The sequence below is a fragment of the Tasmannia lanceolata genome, unplaced genomic scaffold (assembly GCF_043159265.1).
Source record: "Tasmannia lanceolata isolate RefF3 unplaced genomic scaffold, GAP_Taslan_0.1 ptg000015l, whole genome shotgun sequence".
Classification (NCBI taxonomy): domain Eukaryota; kingdom Viridiplantae; phylum Streptophyta; class Magnoliopsida; order Canellales; family Winteraceae; genus Tasmannia; species Tasmannia lanceolata.
In genome coordinates, this window is record NW_027518692.1 from 31,803,914 (window position 1) to 31,821,946 (window position 18,033).

An 18,033-nucleotide genomic window follows, 5' to 3' on the forward strand; every position below is an offset into this window, starting at 1 on the left:
CTGAGAACATGACCTTGGATAGGAGAGAGTGCAAGATAATGATCAATGTAGACGAATCCAACTAGTGTAGGGATTAGACTTGGTCAATTTGAGCCTGGTAGATTCTTTCCTCATGAAAATTTTCATAAAGGATTAATTAGCCGACCCCAACTAGCTTGGGACAAAGGCTTAGTTGAGTTGAGTTGAAGGCTTGCTTCTATCAGGGATGTCCCAAATAGCCTAATACTTCCATGTGTACTGAAACAGGGTATATTTATCATATTTTTAATTTAAAATGGTCCTTAATGTACTGTCACACTGAATTCTAAATACATTCAATAAGAAAAACGATCACCAACCATTCAGTCCTTGTTTCTGCATATATGAGTTGCTGTGGTGCTTGCTGTGGACATTATACACCCTCATAAAAAAGCATTTTAGTCACAGTGAACATTCACGTGCTTGTGTGAAGCAACAAAGAGCTCTTCATTTTTTGCACCCTTGAGAGATTATCTGCTCCAAGCTTAACAGGGAAAGATCGCCAATGCAATCGCTCTGTTTTCTCTTCTTTTTGCCACGTCATTTGCAAGGTCTTTCCAAAATCACGGAAATGCAACTGAACAGACTAATTTAAATTTAAATTTTAATAAGAATCAATAGTACCTGATTGATACTGTTCCAATCTGTATCTAATACAATTGACCTGTCTTCTATGTTCATGTTTTGTACTGAAGATTGCAGTTGGTTTGGGATTTTATCATGTTAGTTGTTTGATAAGCTCTACTGCAGAATATTAAAAAATGGTCCTATGATGAGGATTTAGAGTACGACAACCCAATATAAAAGTCATATTGATTTGTGAATTTCTGGGAAATCATGAAACATGAGACCCCTCAAATTCCATGAGTCATTACAATGATTTGTTTAGAAGAACAGTTAAGAGGGTGCATCTACTCCTCAACAGAGTATAGTTTACAATGCTTTGTCATGGTATAGCAAAAGGAAAGAAAATATAGGAAGCCCACGAAATGCGACATAAGACCCTGAAACAGGATCTTCAAACATGAGATAGCAAGGAAGCTTTCACACGTCAGTGGGAGGTTTTAACCTTATTAGTCTTCTGATTCTGTCCTTGTCCGTGTTCTCCAGCATCCCCTTTGCAAAAGAAAATTGGTCAAAGGAAAGAATATGTATCTGATAAGGACATACCAGGGAAAAGGATGAAAAGCATAAATAGAGGAATAATGCAGAAAACATTAGTTGTTTCAAGACAAATGTACAAAAAACTTGCTGATCAATCTGAAACTCAATCAACTCATATGAGTACCAAGTCCAAACTCTAGGGCATAGATGTCAATTCCATTCTATTTCATCTGGAATGGTCATTCCGTTCCGTTCCAGGATGGAAGACAAACAGAATGTGAAACAAAATATTCTGCCCTTTGTTTCAAGGTCCCATTCTGTTTCAATCGTTCCAAAAATTCTGCAAAAAATCAAGAAAAATACTTTTTTGGTGATTTTTTGTGATTTCCCTTTTGCAACTTTTTGATGATGGTTTTATAGTCACTTGAACGGCATTTGACGTCTTTTAACCCTCCCAAATGAATATGGGTTAAAAGCGCATCAAAACCTCTTATTTTTACACTTATTCAGAACCCATTTCTTTAGAAATTTTAACTATTAATTATAATTTCTACTGGTTGTAGCCTTTTCCAAAATGAAACACTGAAACGGATGAAACTCTGGACTGTTCCATTACAGAGAGCAAAACAAATAACCACCGGAAGGGAATTGATAACTGCTGCTGTAATTTTTTTTCCAAAATGAAAAACCGGAACAGATGAAGCTTTGGAATGTTCCATCCAAGAGAGGAGAAACAAAATACCCACCGGAAGGGAATTAATAACTAAGCTCTGGAGCAAGGTTGCCAGAGCGGGAATCGAAACGGGAATCGAAGGCTCCCAGGGAAGAATCCTGCTCAAGGTTGCCAGAGCGGGAATCGAAACGGGAATTGAAGGCTCCCAGGGAAGAATCCTGCTTCCTTGCTCCGGAGCCACTAAATTTTCATTGACTCAGCTCGTCCAAGTTATAAATTTAGAGACTGATTTCTTTGTTTTTGAAAACTGATAGAATATCATTGATGAGCTACAGGACTGAGATGTAAAGGAACTATTAACCAGTACTAATAGTTGAAACTTGAATATTCGGTTGTGATACTACCTTCCAGACGATTTCATCCAAACACAGGCATATTCTTCCGTACTTGTCGAGGAAGAGACGCTCAGTTGGAGGCCTACCACAGACGTCCTTTACAGATGAGGTTATCACAAAGATCACTTCTGCCACTAGAGCACAATCAAATAGAAAAATAATAGATAAATCATGAAGGGCCAAACATATACAAATACACATGAGAGAGAGAGAGAGACTCTAACTACTCACAAGCAAGTTCATCGTACTCATCCTTTCCAACAACATAGATGCACACATCTCCAAGCACTGTGTAAACAATATAAACTGACCTGAAAGAGAGAGTAAATCAAAAGCACCATAACTGCCATATTAGCATTATTAGTTAAATGACAGTAGTGTTATAACTAGAAATTTAGCAAGAGTTCAGCAAGCAAAATATACATTTTGAAAACATGGAAGTGTGATAACGAAAAACACAGATCTCAACGGACGCAGTTCCACAATGATAAAAAATGCAGACATTGATAAAATTTTGGATTCAGTCAAATAATTCTGAACAGGACAAAAATCGGACTCTAGGCCAGCAATTTTTAGCTGCAACATGCAAAATTGGGTGGGTTGGTTCAAAGTTTATAGAATCTATGAAATTAACTGACATAAGCATCAACATGGAAAATTCTTTGTGAGACGTAATCTCGAACTCAGTGGTAGGAGCCTATTAATGTGGGTCAACTTGGTTGCAGTCCAACTTGTTTTTTTTTAATGGTAAAGAATCTTTAATACAAGAGAAAGAATGTACAACACCGACCGAGCAGCTTAGCAAAAGAACAGGAACAGAAAACAACTCCATCATGGGGGAAGAAAGTCAAAAAGTTCCAACTCCCTTCTAGCGACTCCTCTTGCCAACCTATCCGCCTCCACGTTAGCCGAGCTCTTTATATGGTGGAAGGGGACTCTAGACTCCCGCCCGATCCATGATCTCTTCTATCCATGGGAGAAATCGCCACGGGGGCAAACTGCTACCCTTCAGCCATCTTATAACATTGAGGGAGTCTCACTCCACTATCACTCTATTTATGAGGGATGGCCCAATCAACCTAATGCCCTAAAAAACCGCACTAACCTCCACTTCATTAGAATCTGCATTCCCTGGGGGACCAAAGAAGGCCCACTTCGTTGCAACATCCTCGGCTTTTAAAAGACTGCCAATCCCTGCAGAGACGAGGTTACCCAAGCTCGATCCATCAAAATTAAGCTTGAAGAAACCGGTAGGAGGATCCTATCTTTGGATTACTTGCTCCGACCAATCTCCACATAAGCAAACCTCCCTCAAACCATGCCACAGGTCATACGCTGAAACAGATCTGAAATAGGGGAGAGCCCTGACCTAAGAGATGGTGAAAGCAATAACCTTTAAATAGATAAAATGAGGGCTCTTGGCAACCCCTTTAAAGACTAGAGTTTCTTTCTTTCCACAAGGTCCAAATCAATGTCGGCAACACCACTTGCCATAACACTTTGCCTCTCTCTTCCTCCATGGAGCAAATGACCAACTTTCGATGAGAAAATTCAATTTAGCAGGGAATAAGCAATGCCAAACCTCTTGAGAACTCTACTCCAAACCTCCCAAGCAATCTAACAATAGAGAAGCAGGTGCTCCACTGTCTCACCTGCTTCTATGTAGGGGTGCAACTTGGGTCGGGATCAACCCGAACCCGACGGGTCCAACCCGATTTTGGCTCGGGTTGGGTTGGCATTTTCTTGGGTTGGGCTGGGTTAGGGTTGGGAAAAGCCAACCCGATTTATTTTTAGGTTGGGTTAGGGTTGAGGCCTTGGCAACCCGACCCGACCTGACCCGAACCCGATGTCCCTCTATTCTTTTCATGATTTTCTTAGGATTATGTTTTTTCCTTGTAGTATTTTGTTCGGCCCTAGATGAACCCGAATCCAACCCGACTCAACCCGAACCCAACCCAACCCGATTTGGAGGCAAGTTGGGTTAGGGTTGACAATCATCGACCCAAGCTCGGGTTGGGTCAGGTTAGGGTTGAGGAAATGCTATCTAGGGTTGGCCTCAACCCGACCCGACCCGAGTTGCACCCCTACTTCTATGTAAAGTGCGCAATGGTCCACTATCATCATACTGTGATTCCTTACGTGATTGATGTTAAGATTTTGTCTGACACCGCGGTCCATCCGAATGCGGCACTCTTGGGGGTGCCGGAAAGATCCACACTTTGGCTGCTTGCAGGGATGCTATATAAGGTGAGAACTGATAATTAAAAAAATTGACACTGAAGACCCTAAGGTGCACCAAATCCAAACTCTCTTTTCAATACCCGAACTCTTGATGAACTCCCCTCCTAGAAACTTCAGTAACTGGGCTACCCGTTGAAGTTCCCTATCGAAGAAATTCCTTCTAAAGTGCAAATCCCAGGATATTCCTTTATGCCCTCGAACAATCAGTCCTTCACACAATTCTCCTATTTAACCACCGCAAAGAGATGAGGAAAGCTTTCACTAAGGACCACTTCCCCACACCACTCGTCTTTCTAGAACCTTATTCTTTCCCTGGAGTACATACACCCTGAAACGAATACCTTCATTGAATCTTAAGGATATCTCTCCACACTGTCACACCCTATGGCTAAGTTTATCGTTGGATTCCCACTTCTCGTGCAACACCCCATATTTGTCTCCTATGACTTTCACCCATAAGTGGTGACATTCCTCTCCAAATTTCCATAACCATTTACCCAGCAAGGCTTTTGTTTACGTCCTTCAATCTCTTATTACCTAGACTTCCTGCTTTTGCTGGCTTACAAACCTCCTTCCACATTACAAGGTGGAATTTTCACTTTTCATCCGTCGCCCCCCCCCCCCCCCAAGGAATCTCCTTTTTATTTTTTCTATTCTGTTAAGGGCACATGAAAACCGAGAGTTGGTAGATCAGAATATTCGCAAGGACAGATTTAATGAGGCCACCCAAGAATACCAGATTTCTTTCCACATATCCAACCACCTCTCCACCCTTCAACAATAGGATCCCACTACTTCTTTGGCCTTCCACCCCCAACAGTAATCCCAGGTAAACAGAGGCGAAAGTGTCTATGGACCATACCAAGAGGCAAGCCATTCTTTCCAACTCATCTAGCTCAATGTGAATACCAAAAAAATTCGACTTAAAAGGAAATTTGAACTTTGACCATTAATTAGTTTGAGCCATAGTTTTCAACCTGTGACTCAATTTCTTAATTTTATGAATCGTGACTCGACTCAACTCATGACTCGACTCGTGACTCGGAAGAGTTTTTGACAAGAACAGAAATTTATTTGAATAAATATAATTATATATCAAAAGATGAAGCATGTAAAAAATATAACCAAATAGCAAATAGATAAAGCACTAAGCCAAAAATACAAATAACTATATGCTTGTAATTTGCATGCACAAAATAATTAAGTTCTAAGTTCCAACTTCCGATTTTTCAACCATCAAAACAAGAAAGCCCCAAGCCCATCGACTCGATTCATAAGTCTTATTCTTCCAAGTCGACTCACAGCGACTCGTTCGAGACACCAGATGACTCGGACGAGTCTTCAACAGAAGAGTTGACTCAGGCCCATTGACTCGACTCGACTCAGAAGTTGACTTGTATGACTCGTAAGAGTTTTTTTTTCTGAAAATAATCCTACGAATCGTACGACTCGTAAGAGTTTGACAACTATGGTTCAAGCACCGTAATATCGCATTAAGTCTTCTTACTTTGTCAAAGTTAGGTGCAGAGAAAACCAAAGTGTCATCTGCAAATTGCAGATGGGACACCTCCAGTCCCTGCTCGAGCTCGTTGACTTTTAAGCCTTCAATAAGCCTTAGGTCTCTGCCTTTCTCTATCAATTTGCACAGCGTTTCAGCCACTATTACAAAGACAAACGGAGAGAGGGGGTCCCCTTGTCTCAATCCTCTAGGCGATTTAAAAAACCCCTTCCGCGAACCAGTCACTAATATGGAATACCAAGCTGAGGAAATGTACTTATGTATCCAACTGCGCCATCTCAAGCCAAACCACATTCTTTGCATCACAGTCTAAAGATTCCCATTCCACCCTATCATAAGCTTTTTCCATATCAAGCTTACAAACAATCCTGCTCCTCCCCTTCTTTAGATAATAATCCACCACCTCATTAGCAATTAAAGAGTAATCTAGAATTTGCCGACCTCCCACAAACGCTGACTGACTAGAGGAAATAACCCCAGGGAGAACTTGCTTCAATCTTTCTGCTAGGACCTTCGCCAACACCTTGTAAAGGCTTCCCACCAAGCTAATAGGTCTAAAATCTTTCATACTATCTGCCCCTTTTAACTTAGGAATGATATAATAAATGTCATCTCAGTTCCTTTATCAAACTCAAGCCCCTCGTAAAATTCCAAGAAAAACCTCATAAGATCCTCTTGGAATACTCTCAACTCCTCTGAAAAATGGCAAGACAGAATCCATATCGACCAGGCACTCTGTTCTTGCCAAGAGCAAATAAAGCCAATTGAATCTCCTCCTCTTCAAAAGGCTTCGTTGGAAGCTCCCTCTCCCGGTCGTTTTGGCAATTAAACAACACATCCCCCGGTATAGGGCGAACTCCACCTTCGAATGAATACAAATTCTCATAGTAGGATACTATCTCCTTAATTATGTCCTTTTTTCCACCACCACCTCAGTGGCTACGATCTTAGAAATATAATTGCCCCGTCTTCTAGCACTTCCAATCCCATGAAAGTAGGTCGTATACTTCTTTTTTTTGAATGATAAGTAGATCGTATACTTACCACCTTGTTTGAGCCACTTCACTCTAGATTTCTGCCTCCAAGATATTTCCTCCTGGAGAATGATACGATTATGTTCCTCTTTGATCTTCCCCCTCCTCCACTTCTTCATAGCTGGCTTCCTGAGATTCATCTTTTTTGCCTATTTCCTTCATCCCCTCCATCAACCCCTCCTTTCTTTCTACTGTTGCCAATTATGACGTCTGTTGGGCCTACAGACAACATCTCCATCCACCCCTCTCCCAATCTTTCCTTCATTTTTGGCGCCTCCAACCACGCCAGGTCAAAACGGAAAGGGGTGGGGCCCCATGACTCTAATCTTGGGTTCAGAAAAATTGGGCAATGGTCCGAGGTGGAATGGGAAATCGCTGACTGACATACCTCTAGATAACTGTCCAACCATCTGGGGCATACTAAGGAGCCATCAATACGACTTTTGCTTTGGTTCCTACCCCATGTAAAAATAGCGTCATTCAGGGATAAATCTACCTACTCGTGACTGTTTATAAAGTCCGAGAATGCTTGCATGTTTCGATTAATTCTTCTGCATCCAGCTCTCTACCCGTCTAATTTCGTTGAAATCCCCTCTATGCACCATGGGTGCGACCTGGCTTCCTCCAATTCTCTCCAAAACTGGTCTTTATCCCTTCATTGAGGAGGGTCGTATACACCAGTAAAGGTCCAAAGGGATAGGTTGGTAATCTGCCTCAAGACTACTGTGATGATGAATCTTCCCATTAGACTGTCCACTGCATCATGAATTGCAGAATCCCAAGCTACTAGAACTCCACCGACGGTTCCCACTGCATCTATTGTATTAAAATCCCAACTTCTCTCTCAGGGTCTGCCTATCAAAGCTATTCAATTTCGTCTCTTGAAGACAAATCACCTGTGGTTTTAACTTCTTAATAAGTTGATTTACCTGGGCTTTCTTTTCTAAAGACCCCAACCCCATAATGTTCCATGACAGAATTTTTTTTAATGGCTCCATGACAGAATCTTCATCGGTCACATATTTGAGATCTTTCCCCTAGAGGCTGGGTCCTTCCCTGCATCCCACGCCCCCTCCCCCTGAGTTTGTTTGCTGAATTTCAGTCATAATGTATCATTGATTTTAGTCTATCCATCTCCCTTGCCGTCTTTTCTGAGACTGTCGGGCCCAGAACCTCAGGATGAGACTGCCTCACTGCATCTCTTTCTTTTGCCTGCTGGATCATCCTCCTCAAATTATTTCTGAACCGGGGAAAAATAAACCAAGAGCTCTGCTTAGTCTGCAGAGTAATCTGTACCAGCAATTCCATTCTCTCCTCTACTGAGCAATTCCATACCCAGACCTTGTCTTCCTCAATATGCACCTTTACACTTTCTATAGACTCCGGACTTTCTAAACACTGAGACTCCATGAAGGTATGTGCACCCCTGCACTGATCTGCTATATTCTGTTCAAACAAGTCCCCCCTACTTCCACGATGACGATCCTCCTTTCTTCTTACATTATATGACAGGGTCAAATGTACTTGAAGAAAGTTTGGATCTGAGTGCGCTGGGGTAGGAAAGAGTGTCTCCTCCTAAAGATAGTTCTCACCTGTACCTAAAGTTATTTGAACATGGTTCAAACACAATAGTCAGATACAACATGTATAAGGCATGAACATAGCTTTGACACTGAGCGTTGGGCATGGGTCATTCAAGAATATTATATACGTATTGAACAGTCGAGAGATAATATTGACTAACTTCATGCTAGATCGATCGCTATCAGGGTGCAGCCACCCTGGTATATGACAAGTTTCATTTGCAACTTCAATACATGATAATTATCTAATAGGGGTCCGTCAAGCTCCAGCTTACCCATCAAAAAAGAAAAACAAAAACAAAACAAAAAAATACTTCAATACATGACTTTATAATTAACACTGTTGAGATCAGTAGACGTGTGTACCAGTGGAACCATTTTCAAAAAATTGCTAAGTTGGACACATGTCAACAGGTTACTTGAAAGATCTAAAATTATTTTGTTTCCAAGGTTTTGGTATTATTTACATACAATTTATATAGTTTTAATGACCTGATGTTTATATAAGAATATATCCTCCAATAGTATTCACCATTCAAAAAAAAAAAAAAAGTATTCACCAGGTAACTGTTTAGAATGCCATGAAATTTGGTTTCCAGGGTTGACATGTCTTCCACCTCATGTCCATATTTGATATCAAAACAGTTGTCCTTAAGTTCCATAGGGAAGCTTCAACCAAAATCACTAATTCTTTTCTGAAAACTGTTTCAACACACATAGTAAGTATTATGCAATATATTTGTTGCTTCTATCTATGAGCAATCGATGCTTATTAAATGCTTAGTAAAATCACTCAAGATCTATTTGAATTGTTGATATTATCTCCCATGCTAAATGAGCAGCCTAATACTTCCATGTGAACCGAAATATCAGGGATCCCAAATAGCCTAATACTTCAATGTGTAACAAAATATCAGGGATGTCCCAAATAGCCTAATACTTTCATGTGTACCTGAATAGGGCATATTTATAAATTTTTAATTTAAAATGGTCATTAATGAGCTGTCAGGTAGGCGGCATAATAGGGAGGGCTGTTAAGAAAGTCCCTGAAACGGACGTGTCTTCCTAATTAGTAAAATGCATTTCCAAGGTCACCCTGTTTTCTAAATGTTTTCAAGAAGAAAGACAATCACTGTCACCAACCAAGTAGTCCTTGTTTCTGCATATATGAGTTGCTGTGGTGTTTTTTTTAATGGTATAAAAAAAAACATTTAAGTCACAATGAACATCTACGTACTTGATGTGGTGCTTGTTGCAGAACATTATAACCCACATAAAAGAGCATTTAAGTCACGGTGAACATTTACGTACTTGTGTGAAGCAACAAAAAGCTCTTCATTTTTGGCACCCTTGAGATTATCAGTTCCAAGCTTAACTAGGAAAGATCGCCAATGCAATCGCTCTTCTGCAGGAACTCCATGAAAGCTGAAATGTAACGAAAACAATGATTAGGCGTACTTTTTTGGGTATAAGCAATAACCAGGTTGTGTGTTTATGCTCATAATAATAATCATAGAATCTTGGATCAAATAATCACTTCTATTATAATAGTAGTAATTCCACTACAATTGAAACCAAACAACAAGGTTTCTACTGTAGCCACACCATGGGACAGGAGTGATGGTTTCTTCAGTACCAATTTCATGAGGCTCTTTAGTTTGGAACTGAAAATCATAGTCAGAAATGTCTAACATTTTTTTAAAATGTCGCGATATTTTGCGATTTTTTAGGAAACGACATAATCCCATAATTTTCTTGAGATTTTGAAAAATCATCGGGATATACTGGTCGTTTGTTTTTTATCGCAAAAATATCAAAATAAATTCAAGATATTATTTTTGTCCTGATTTTTTTCTTAATTTATTATTTTTATATATTTTAAATATTTTATTTTTTAGTTGTTTTCAGTTTTCGGAGGGTGTGCCTTGGCGCAACGGTAAGGTTGCTCCATTGTGACCTGGTGGTCATGGGTTTGAGCCACGGAAACAGACTCTCTGCAAAGCAGGGGTAAGGCTGCGTACATCTAGCCCTCCCCAGACCCCGCAATGGTGGGAGCCTCGTGCACTGGGCTGCCCTCTTAATTGTTTTCAGTTTTCACCGACCCCAACTAGTTTGGGACAAAGGCTTAGTTGAGTTGAGTTGAGTTGTTTTCAGTTTTCACGATATAGACCTGAAATTAACAAAAAATTTAAAATATCCTAAGATACATCCTTCCTGAGAAATTCCTGTGACAAATATTTGTGACTCTTTGAAATGGATTGGATTAGGTTTTGTATGACCTCTTGGCACCATCTCACTCAGAGGACATAAATCCATTTCACTCTAGCATGCAAATATTTATTAAGCTTAACTTTGATTGCTTATCCAGGAGATATCTAGATCCAGCAGAGGGCCTTCTGTGACTCATGTGGGACTGTTCTACGTCTATAAGCAGTCCCACTTGTTGGAACATGATCCAGTGAGGTAGAGACTGAGGAAGATGAGTCTAAATGTTGTTGCAAGTGCTTGTTTGGTGGCACTTTGAGGTTGATTATTGAGGGTGATCTCATTCATAGGCATTGGGGAGGGATTCAATATTCAGAAGAAGTTGACCGACTCGTTTGCAAAGATGTCAGATGCAATTGTAGAATTGGAGTGTTTAAGGCATAGCTTTGTATTCTACATCGTATATTATCATCAGTACTAGGCGCGGTCATTTTTTTTCAGGTAAAAGTAAAACAATTGCCAAAGGCCAGACAACGCTCATATGGGCAAACACAGCACCAGAGATACCATCAATTATAGTAGGATCACATACTCTTTTTCATTTGTTGACATTGAGGGAAAATCAGTGGCCACATGGATGTCTCACAGGTGTCGGAGGCATTCAAATTTGAGAAAGATGATAGTAGACGAAACAAATCAGCTAAGCTCCTCGAACTCCCTGAAGGATCATAATAGTTGTATTTGTGATTTAGGGGCCGTTTGGATATGCAGATTTTAGAATCTTAGATTTCCTCGAAATTGCAAATGGGAGACGAGAGAAGAAAGAGACCAGCGGTCGTTTTCTGATTTCTTGCCCTTCTTTCCGACAGCAAGAGAGAGGGAGATCGTCCCATGTTTCAAAGTTTTAGAAATCTCAGGATGGGGGAGAGATTTCTAAAACCTGGAATTCTTACTTAAAATCCAAGAAATGCTGTCAGGACAGCAAACAACATCTTGATCACGAACCCTCTTTTACACTGATTTCAAACTAAAACCTGGATTCTAAAATCCGCGTATTCAAACGGCCCCTTAGAGAATCCCCCTCAATCCAAACACACATTGCAACAAACAGAAATGCAAGAAGAGGGCTCAATGGGAGAAACTACATCCGTCAATGAGCTGCTGTTATCCCCAATTGGTTAGGCGATACCTGCAATGAATGTAGTTGCAGCATCACAAATAATCCCCCGGACCCTCACCGCTCAAGGATATCCTTTTTGACTCTTCATTGAAAATGATATTAAGCCAGCCACTACTAAGAGGAATCCATTTCACCATTAACAGTTGTTGATAGAAGGGACAAATGTTAGATTGATTCCATATCTGCAGAATCTCAAAAACTTCTTCAGATGTGACTTCATTTTCCTTGGACGCGTTCACGGATTCTAAGGGTTTATGTACTGCTTTCCATGCAGCTGTCAAGGAGGAAGGTTCGATTTTAAGATATCCTGTTATTTTAATCTTTTCAGATCTACTGGACTGCGTGAAAATTGTAAGCCAGAAAACTTTAAGCCTCCTTGGAGCCTCTTTTATAGTTTCTTCAAATTGATACTCATGTTGGATTACAAGGATGGCTGCCCATGCATGCCTTCAATGATAAACACTGGATAAGAAGATGGAATAGCAGATTAATGATGCTCCATACAATGGGGACAAATCAAATCAGTCCCATGGTTGTTAAATCTAATTTCTCTTTACCGGAAATTTCCTAGTTAGAAGGGAAGCCAGGTTCCCTGGGAACTCGCTTTGGAAGCTATACTCTTCTAATCTTCTTACTACCCAAATTTCAGGGAAGCGTGCTTCCAGAATGTTACCTCGTGTTTCCTCTTAATTAAGAGTACTCTTCCTATTTAGGTGATTATTTCTACCTAAAATACTAGTTTTCTCTTTTTGATAATGTTGAAGAATTGTATTTAAAAAGAGATTTGCTAGCATCCATCGCATAAGGCATTTCGCACTTGGTCTGTTGCATGTGAGTGCGGCCACTTCATGAATGAAGACAAAATCTGCTGTAAAGTTAGCCTGTGTGGCTGCTCTCACATGTGACAGACCATCTGCGAAATGCCTTCTGGGATGGACGCTAGCAAATCCCATTTAAAAATGATGGGGTTCATTCTCCACAAACTTAACATTAAATATACATGAATGATGTGAAACTGTAAGTTCCTAAAGTATTCTTTTCTTCTTGCAATCACTACCAATATTAACCCTTCCTCCCTAACCTACTACAATCCTGCTCTTTTTATGTACTTCTTGTTTGCTTCCAATTAGACTTATTACATGCTTCATATTGACTTCTAATGACATTTCCCACACATTTTCTCTTTATTTTCTTTAGAACTTTTTGCTTCCCGCATTTTCTCTTTTCTAAACCCTTTGCTTCCCCCTTTCACTTCTCGCAATCGCTTTCCATTCTGGCAACTGTTGTCAGAATCCCATCAAGGATCTCTACCCACCAAAAAAAAAAAAAAAACTTGATTTTAGGCCTTCTTATCTAGAAGCTGGGATATATATTTGTTGATCCATCAGATGCTAATCTAAGTGCAGTCTCAGGATATGCCACTAACTACAAATGTTATGCAAACGGGCACGAAGTCAAAAACATAAGACATATGTTATTACGACTGCATTCATTTATAATATGTTCCTCAAGCCTGCAAACTATGAATTTATGAGCAAACCTACTAAAATTACAGCAAATTAGGTATCTCGCCCCCCAGTAAATTTTAAATTTTATGTTTAAATAAATTGACCACAGATGCAATATAAACATAAACTAGAGCTGATATGTATAAATTCCCTAAAAAGGAGCGGTCGTAGTAAAATATTTGCCACATTAGACTACTACTTGTCATTACAGAGACATTGCAATTATGAAATGGTTCAAATCAGCATCACTACCACATTGAAATGACAAGATCTGACCTATTTCCAATCACATGATCAAAAACTCATTGATTAACCTGAACCTTTCCAAAATCTGTTACGATCCTAAGTGGTTTTAAGGGCCTAGCCTAATGTGTTCCATCAGATCCAAATCTAGGGTTTCATAAAAATTAGGTCAGATCGATCATAGACCCGAACAACATAGTACATAATAAACAACATTTTTCAGATATAGTGATAAACCCTAACTCAGAACACCGATTTACAGAAAGTAAAGATCAGCATAAAAAAAATATATGGGGGAAATTTTGATTACCGTTCGACGAGGATGTTTCCTACGGAATTGGAGAACAAAACCGCTAGCAACATTTTCTGTTTTTTTTTTTTTTTTTTCCTTTCGTCTCTGTTCTGTTAAAAGCGGTGGAAGGCTGGAGGAGGAGCCCTTTCGTCAAATACCCTCTGAAATCTTTATAATGACGAAAACGTCCTCGAGCGACTTTATCTATGAGACGGTCCTTGATTGGGCCCACCTACGACATGTCAGCATGATCTAAACCGTTCATTCAATGATTAAAATACGCAAGATATAAAAACATATTAAAATACAAAAGAATCCCTAAATTATAGATGATGATACTCAAATCTGCCCGAGAGATCGAGCGGGTGCAATAGTGTCGATCCCACCTACAATCAGCTCGACCTGCGACCTATGCCTACAAAACAACATGTTAGGGACCATCTAAAGTCGAAACTCTGCTCGAGTCAGTATTGAGACAAACGGAATGAGAGCTTGGCATAGGAAAGGCCGTGCTTTACTTCAAATGCAGTGAGTCGATCCCGTCGGAAGCCAATTCTCTTGAATGGACGGAAGGGTTTCCTTTTGTAGGAGGTTCCGTTGTTCCAGGTGCGATGTGACGGTGGCAAGGTTTTAAAGTTCGACTGAAATCCAAAATTTTGGATTTAGGTGGAGAATGTAACCGAAATTAATTTCGCCAGAAATTTTAGGACGAGATAAAATAACAATTAATTGGTTTCGTTTGATTTCGCTCGAAATTTCGGTTTCGGTGAGGACTAAAACCGATATTTAAAACCTTGGACGGCGGAATGGCTCTGTGTATTTCGCTAGCGAGATCTTCGAGATATGGTGGAGCTTTTACCTGTCAATGGTGGTGTGTTAGGGTATGGTGATAGCCTTGTTGCTGATGGTGACAACTCTGGGTCTTGATACGTGTGAGGTCTTATGCAAGTACGGGTCTGAGAAGTAACATTAGTGCCCTTTGGTTAAATCATCAGAATGTCTTATGGTGCAGGTCGACCATGATGCTTGAGGTGCTAGGGTTTTATTTCTCTTCCAGAAGGGGAGTAGGGGGGTCACCCACGTGTCGCGACTCTAGATGGGCACGGCTCTATCGGATATAAATGTTATTAGATGGGTCATTGGCAAAACTGTGTTTAACTGTATAAGAAACCATAGCCAGGTCTCTGAACTTTCTAATTCCACAGTATCAATGGTAATCGAAAAAATTCCATCATCTCCATCCAACGCAGTTGCACCTAATAATACCCCTTTGTATTGAGACTTCATAATTGTGCAAGTACGGGTCTGAGAAGTAACATAGTGCCCTTTGGTTAAATCATCAGATTGTCTTGTGGTGCAGGTCGACCATGATGCTTGAGGTGCTAGGGTTTTATTTCTCTTCCAGGAGGGGAGTAAGGGGTCACCCACGTGTCGCGACTCCAGATGGGCACGGCTCTATCTGATATAAATGTTATTAGATGGGTCATTGGCAAAACTGTGTTTAACTGTATAAGAAACCATAGCCAGGTCTCTGAACTTTCTAATTCCACAGTATCAATGGTAATCGAAAAAATTCCATCATCTCCATCCAACGCAGTTGCACCTAATAATACCCCTTTGTATTGAGACTTCATAATTGTTCCATCTATAAAAACAAACCAATGGTGTCAACCATGTTCGAAGCCGTGCAACATTGCCTGAAATGATATATAGTCTTTTAAACCTAGAGTCATCTCCACTACTAGTACTGCCGGGATGGTATCCATCAATCTTTTACAAAAAATGGGGTAAGAAGGTGTACGCTTCGTCATGTGACCTGTAAATTGCATTCATTGCAACCTCCTTCTCTCACCATGCCTTATATTTGCAAGTGCACTTTATAGTCTCGATGGAGATAAATAACGATGGCTCTTAGTTTGTACCTGGGAGTATCTCAAAGTTTCTCTTCGATTACACTTGCAACCCACTTCTTTCTTGCTTGAGGATGATCAGATGTCCTGATTCCAACTCGACAAGAGTGTCCGTTCTTCATATTTTTAACTATAAAAGTATGCATATTCAGCATAAATACACCATGTACACCCTTGTTAAAGTATAAAAGATAAAATAACGCCTTTCTCCAACAACTTAAGCTTTTGAAGAAGTTGGTAAGTTAACATGGTATCAAAGCCAAGGATCTCGAGTTCAAACCTCCCGGATAGCAAAAATCCACATGCGATGGTATGTCCAAAGTGGGACCACATGTGTCATGTGTTTGCCAAGTAGGCCACACGTGCGGGGGAGTGTTAAAGTATAAAAGATAAATAACGCCTTTCTCCAACAGCTTACCAACCCTCGCATTTACATTTTGCGGTTACACGATAACTTTCATTTTTAACATATTCCATATCAAAAAAATTTGATATCTTTCCATAATGAACATAGTCTTATCTCTTCAAAATTTGTGATTATAGGAGTTTCACACTCTTGTACACTTGTCAACTCCTTGCCATCATGTACTACAATGACTTCCAATATATCTTTTCATGTATAACTGATGAGGAATGATAGATGCAAGGGCCCTCTATATGCAAGGGCTGGAGAAGGGCCCTTGAATAATCCATGTCATTTTCACAGACTGTTGAGAAACTGAATTCGGTTGCACTTGATGACGTGGATCTATTCAAGGGCCCTTCTTTAGCCCTTGCATCTATCATTCCTCCTAGCTGACTTGTAAAACTTTGATGATGTAAAGACATACCTGTTTATTATCGTGTCAGACACTGGGGTACCGTTGGCTTAAGTCTTTTAAAACATAAGAAGAAGCTTTCAATAAACCCTCATGACAACCTGGCATCACTTGGAAATCATGGTCGTTGTACAATGAGACAAGTATAGAATCTTGAGACAAGTCGGGAAGTAGGTATTTGAAAGTTAAAGAATCAATATTCAAACTACACAACTTTACTATGATTTCCTCAAGGCCACGTTCGGATACCTCATGTTTTTTGTATTTGTATTTGAGTTTGGATACAAAATGCATCAATCATCTTCAAGCTCATCTTGTATGAGAGAGAGAGAGAGGGATTTGAGTTTGGATACAAAATACATTAATCATCTTCAAGCTCATGTTGTATGAGAGAGAGAGAGAGAGAGAGGGATGTCTCACAAGTGTAGCAAGGTCGAGGAGCAGCGAGGGTGAAGGTAATTGTCACAAATATAGATTTCCAAATAGTGTCTTGTAGAATAGGTTTGAAAATCAGATCTGCTTTTTCACTGTTATAGTTGATTTGGAAATTTAAGGATTTCATCCAGATCCAAATCTTAACAGTCAAATGTGAGAAATCCAAATCTAAATGTTGTGGCTATCCAAACGTGGCCTAAATCATAAATCTTATATTACAATCTATAGATAACAAGCGTGTATCTCCACTACAATATGACATGGATCCATTAACCTACACCAATTTACCGCCAAATTAGCATATAATCTGTTTGCATAAACATCCAACCCTTCACATTTCTCATATGAGGCATTCCAACTGGACTTCTTTACATTCTCATAGTTAACCATTATTTGTTGTGGCACAACGTAAATAGGTAGTAACATATAAATCATCTCCACAGGATAATAAATCTTCGATCTTCATAGGTTTCCATGATGTGCGGTCCTTACAGGTCGGAGGGTTAGGATCTTCCTAAACAGAAATCATGGTACAACCTATCTACCTTTGTGCCCATCAAATGAACGGTTTAGATCATTCAATGATGCGAGTCCACATTATTTTTAAAACATATTGGACTTCAGGCGCACACACCATGTTAAAGAAAGGACGTATTCGTACCCTTTTCTTCCCCCGACCACACCTCTACTGTATTATAAATTTATAACAACCCTTTTTACTAGGACTGCAACTTGGGTTGGGTAAAAGCCGACCCGCATCTACCCAACCCAAAAATAACATGGATTGGGTTTAAAAATCATGGGTCCTGTGTAGGGTCGGGTTTTAAATTGGAAACCTGACTCAATCTTGGGTAGAGCGGGTTTAAAGAATAAAA

At 39.9% G+C, this 18,033-nt stretch overlaps 1 protein-coding gene across 1 annotated transcript; it reads right to left on the bottom strand.

Annotated features, from left to right (window-relative positions):
• Window positions 1–817: 817 nt before the first annotated feature.
• Window positions 818–14,174, bottom strand: LOC143846540 (SNARE-like superfamily protein). Its single transcript, XM_077354995.1, has 5 exons — window positions 14,014–14,174; window positions 9,879–9,992; window positions 2,422–2,501; window positions 2,200–2,324; window positions 818–1,134 (listed from the first exon to the last, which is right to left on the bottom strand). Exons 1-5 carry the CDS (start codon window positions 14,064–14,066, stop codon window positions 1,063–1,065), a joined length of 444 nt encoding a protein of 147 aa, XP_077211110.1. The 5' UTR covers window positions 14,067–14,174; the 3' UTR covers window positions 818–1,062.
• Window positions 14,175–18,033: the final 3,859 nt, after the last annotated feature.